The sequence below is a fragment of the Salmo salar genome, chromosome ssa02 (genome assembly GCF_905237065.1).
Source record: "Salmo salar chromosome ssa02, Ssal_v3.1, whole genome shotgun sequence".
NCBI classification, from domain to species: domain Eukaryota; kingdom Metazoa; phylum Chordata; class Actinopteri; order Salmoniformes; family Salmonidae; genus Salmo; species Salmo salar.
The window spans coordinates 74,097,995-74,103,329 of NC_059443.1; the positions used below are offsets into that span (position 1 = coordinate 74,097,995).

Here is a 5,335-nt window from a genome sequence, read left to right on the forward strand (position 1 = left end):
GATTGGAAACAGGTGTGTAGGAAAACAAGACAAGACCAATGGAAAATGAAAAACTGTTCAATGATGCCTAGAAGACCGGTGACGTCGACCACCGAGCACCACCCGAGCAAGGAGGGGCATCGACTTCGGCAGAAGTCGTGACAATCTCTGCCACTTCCTCTGTGGATAATGTGCATTGAGAAACACATATCTCTACCTTAAACAGGATTTTGTATTCTTATGCTAATTAGATAATATAAATTAAATGTGTGAAGTTTGAATTCAATTGCACACACTATGCATGCATTACCCTGCAAAGGGATTTATGGCTGATTTAACATGAAATTGTCAACCCTGTTACTTTATTTGGCACTTAATAGGCACTTTGAATGTTAAAATTAGGTGAAATATAAAGTCGTTTTTTTTTACCAAGTTGCACTTCTCAAAAGGCGCCAAATTGGTGGAACTACCCAGTTACAGTATCAAGTCATAAAGATTGAATGAATTAATTGATTTTATTTGACAAATGTAAAATACATTGAATATTTCCTTAGCCGAGTAGAATACATGTATATAAAAAAATCATAGATGATTAAAAACACAATTGTCTAACAAAATGTCCATATTTCCATGTACATTAGAAGTTTACCTCTTTAACCCTTTTTGAATCACAAATAGATTAATTAAATTACCCCAAAACGTTTGATCAGATTTTTTTATTCATAATCACCTACAGTATACATGCTATTATTTATCACCTAATGTGTTTATAAATTCATCAAGGACCATGTTTAACATGAATATTGTAAGTATTGTACTAGTTTCTGAAGATGTGTATAGTAGCTCATTTCCATCTGTGGTACTGTTTTCTTACCGTCTTCTCTTCTTTACCCAAATGACAATAGCTGCTATACCAAAACCAGCTCCCCCAACCAACATAATTGGTCTTGCTACCACAACCACTGGGATTACAACAAGTACTGTAGTCCCAGCTACTATTGCCCCAACAGCTGCTGCTGAAGTTAAACCTATTGCAATATTTTCTCTTGTTGCTCTTTCCCATCTCCTCCTTTCTTCCTCCCGTCTCCTCTTTTCTTCTTCCTGTCTCCTCCTTTCTTGCTCCTGTAACTCCTCCTCCCTTCTCCTCCTCTCCTCCTCCATCTCCTGTTTCTTTCTCTCCTCCTCCTCTCTCAATTTCCTCTGGGCCTCCTGGTACATCTCATTGGTGTAGTGCTCTCCTCCATTCATCTTCACCATCTCTTCTATCTTCTTCAGCAGCTCTTTGACCTGAAGGCGGTCATCCTTCTGATCATTATTGAGACAATGGTACCTTCCCCAACAACTTCTGATCAGTTCCTGGAGTGCAACACAAGGATTCAGAAACTCCTCAACTGTTTTCCCCTTCAACTGATCTTTACCAGTGAACAGCAAGATGGTGTACTTTGAGGCTTCTTCTCCAAAGTTCTCCTGGATCCACTTCACAGTGTTCCTCTCCTCCTCTGTGAACCTTCCCAGTCTGATCACCAGCAGGAAGGCGTGGGGTCCTGGGACTGACATATAGATGGCCTTTTCTATTTCACTTTTCATCTCTTCTTTAGACATTGTTGTGTCATAGAGCCCCGGGGTGTCGATGACATCAGTCTTCCTCCCATCCACCACTCCTCTCTGTTTCTCACACTCTGCAGTTACAGACACAAGGGAGGCCTCTTCTGTAAAGGCATCTTTCCACAGGATGGTGTTTCCTGTTGAACTCTTCCCTGCTCCAGTCTTTCCCACCAAAACTATCCTCAGATCAGCTGGCTGTTCTGAATCTGTGGAAATAAAAACTGTAACGCAGTTTCATCATTGTTAGTTACTAAATTCATTCAATTAGATTCACAGGAATCATATTCAGCTAACAACAGCAGTGAAGACTCACTATTGCATCACTAGTTTTATTTATCCGATACTGTTATCTTACCTGCATGGCTGTCATTCTCAGCGGGATAGGGTGACGATCTTTCATGTAGGTAGATTCCTTCTACAGAACCTGAAATGAAATGTTTTGTCCTAATATCTTGATTCAAGGATTACATAGTACACTGAAATATGTATAATTAATGAGAGAATAATGTGTTGTGGATTTCTGTACATTGGTTGGCTTGGTGACGCTGTGTATATACTGTTTGCTCTAGTATAAACAATTTTTAACCGGAATTGTGGTTTATTAATTATCTGTCCATCTTGCTGACCATAAAGGAATGGAGCCATGCTCACTGAAGTCTGATGTCTCTGCCTCCTTTAGTAAAGGAACTGTAGTTGACATAAAACAATACATGTATAATTGTATAACTGTTTTTCTTATTTATTGGACTATATAACCATATGAACATGTTATGAAGTACTATATAACCATATGACATGTTATTAAGTACTATATAACCATATGAAGCAGGTATTAAGTACTATATAACCATATGAACCTGTTATTAAGTACTATATAACCATATGAAGCTGTTATTAAGTACTATATAACCATATGAAGCTGTTATTAAGTACTATATAACCATATGAACCTGTTATTAAGTACTATATAACCATATGAAGCTGTTATTAAGTTCTATATAACCATATGAACCTGTTATTAAGTACTCACCACATTCATCTGCCATGCTGGTTTTTCTATCTCATGTTTGAGGAATTAAGTTCATCCCATGAAAGGTACTTCAGCTCTCTTCTCCGCCTCACAGATGTCCAGGTGAAGTTGAATGCGTCACTCTCTTGCCTTTAAGAAGGAGGATTGTGTTGTGGGAGGTACATGTAGGTTTCTTCCCAAATGGCACCCTGTTCACTTTATAGTGAACTACAATAAAGGGAATAGGATGCCATTTGTGACACATCTCACATGAGTCGATGTCTTTCCTTCTTTCTCTTTAGATACCTATCTGGACTTTTACCGGAGCTGTATGGAATGTATTTTGCTGTTGTTTTGAAGACAACATGTCTAAGCATGTTTCCTAACAGGGAAAGAGAAACTGTTGATACCTGACATGATGATAATAGATTAAAACAGTCCTGAGATCATTCAGGTCAGGCTCACTAGCATGGTGACTATAGTATGATATTTGTCTTATCTAACTCTTGTAGTGTGTACTTGAGGGAATTGGAATGTGTTTGTTGCATATCCCAACTCCCCCTGAGACATCTTCGGAGAGTGGGGTCAAAGCCATGGTCAGACATTTTTCTGGCTGACCAATGAATCCCAGCCTATGTGTGTCTATACAGTGTTTGATTGAATCCTAGGCTGTGTGTCTTTACAGTATTGGATTGAATCCCAGTCCATGTGTGTCTGTGTCTATACAGTATTGGATTGAATCCCAGCCTGTGTGTGTCTATACAGTATTTGATTGAATCCCAGGCTGTGTGTGTCTTTACAGTACTGGATTGAATCCCAGTCCATGTGTGTCTGTGTCTATACAGTATTGGATTGGATCCCAGCCTATGTGTCTATACAGTATTGGATTGAATCCCAGGCTGTGTGTGTCTATACAGTATTGAATTGAATCCCAGCCTGTGTGTCTATACAGTATTGAATTGAATCCCAGCCTATGTGTGTCTATACAGTATTGGATTGGATCCCAGCCTGTGTGTCTATACAGTATTGGATTGAATCCCAGTCCATGTGTGTCTATACAGTATTGGATTGAATCCCAGTCCATGTGTGTCTATACAGTATTGGATTGAATCCCAGTCCATGTGTGTTGATACAGTATTGGATTGAATCCCAGCCTGTGTGTGTTGATACAGTATTGGATTGAATCCCAGCCTATGTTTGTTGATACAGTATTGGATTGAATCCCAGCCTATGTGTGTTGATACAGTATTGGAATTAATCCCAGCCTGTGTGTGTCTATACAGTTGACCATCATTTCTTATTTTGATAGTGGAGTCTCTTCTAGTTCTAAAGTACAGTTGTGTTCTAATACAGTATAATGGAACCCTTCCACTTTACAATGGGAGTGTAACAATGGAGCAGAACGTTCTGTTTTCTCTTTTCCAAACTGGATGAATGGCTATTTTACCCTGTAACACAGCAACAAGTCTGGCTGATACTAACACACAGTCCTGCTGACTTCAGTCTTGAAAGGCTATTTTGATGTTGTCGGTACGATGACAAAGCAAATTTCTCTCTCACTCGCACACTCTCTCAAATGTGAAATAAATCTGTTGTAAAGATTTTGTTCTTTGAAAGAAATGTGAGGAAAGGATTTTCTGGATTTCACATTGTTTAAATCTGGGGAAATCACACATGCAACAATAGCTAACACTAACAACTAAAGGTTGTCCATCAAATGTCCATCAAAGATTGATAAATCATGAAACATTATACAGCACAAGCACTGCACAAAATACTAATAATCAAATTGATAGACTATATTTATACAATATATAATCCCTCCATATCCCTTTCAGTAGGTATACGATACAAAATCCCTCTTTGTAATTGTTAAAGTAATGTTCTTTTCCAAGAACAGTAGAAATAAAGTAATGAAGTACAGCAGAAATATAGTAATGAAGTACAGTAGAAATACAGAAATGAAGTACAGTAGAAATACAGTAATGAGGTACAGTAGAAATACAGTAATGAGGTACAGTATGAATACAGTTGTGACGTACAGTACATTAAAACTGTGTTAATCATGTGGTGTTTAACACTAACTCTGACACTAGAGGGAGAACACAGACCAGGGAGGGAGGTTAGAGAGAGGCTAGAGGGAGAACACAGACCGGGGAGGGAGGGTAGAGAGAGGCTAGAGGGAGAACACAGACCAGGGAGGGAGAGTAGATGGAGACCACAGACCAGGGAGGGAGTGTAGAGAGAGTCTAGAGAGAGAACACAGACCAGGGAGGGAGGGTAGAGAGAGACTAGAGGGAGAACACAGACCAGGGAGGGAGGGTAGAGAGAGGCTAGAGGGAGAACACAGACCAGGGAGGGAGAGTAGATGGAGACCACAGACCAGGGAGGGAGGTAGAGAGAGTCTAGAGAGAAACACAGACCAGGGAGGGAGGGTAGAGAGAGACTAGAGGGAGAACACAGACCAGGGAGGGAGGGTAGAGAGAGACTAGAGGGAGAACACAGACCAGGGAGGGACGGTAGAGAGAGGCTAGAGGGAGAACACAGACCAGGGAGGGAGGGTAGAGAGAGACTAGAGGGAGAACACAGACCAGGGAGGGAGGGTAGAGAGAGGCTAGAGGGAGAACACAGACCAGGGAGGGAGGGTAGAGAGAGACTAGAGGGAGAACACAGACCAGGGAGGGAGGGTAGAGAGAGACTAGAGGGAGAACACAGACCAGGGAGGGAGGGTAGAGAGAGGCT

General features: G+C 40.6%; 1 protein-coding gene across 2 annotated transcripts; it reads right to left on the bottom strand.

Moving 5' to 3' along the window:
* Nucleotides 1-480: 480 nt before the first annotated feature.
* Nucleotides 481-4,905, bottom strand: LOC106592666 (GTPase IMAP family member 7). 2 transcript variants are annotated; one of them, XM_045709857.1, is made up of 4 exons: nt 2,615-4,905; nt 2,211-2,271; nt 1,940-2,008; nt 481-1,805 (listed from the first exon to the last, which is right to left on the bottom strand). In XM_045709857.1, exons 2-4 carry the CDS (start codon nt 2,227-2,229, stop codon nt 850-852), a joined length of 1,044 nt encoding a protein of 347 aa, XP_045565813.1. In that variant the 5' UTR covers nt 2,230-2,271; nt 2,615-4,905; the 3' UTR covers nt 481-849. The 2 variants fall into 2 exon arrangements, with proteins under 2 accessions (XP_045565813.1, XP_045565821.1); XM_045709865.1 differs by lacking the exon at nt 2,211-2,271 and having other exon boundaries at nt 2,615-4,904.
* Between the last annotated feature and the right edge of the window lie 430 nt (nt 4,906-5,335).

Bases quoted from the DNA above. Each gene is read 5' to 3' on its own strand.
- LOC106592666 (XM_045709857.1), bottom strand. The intron at 1,806-1,939 runs GTAAGATAACAG...ACTGCGTTACAG, and splicing joins TGAGAATGACAGCCATGCAG to TTTTTATTTCCACAGATTCA.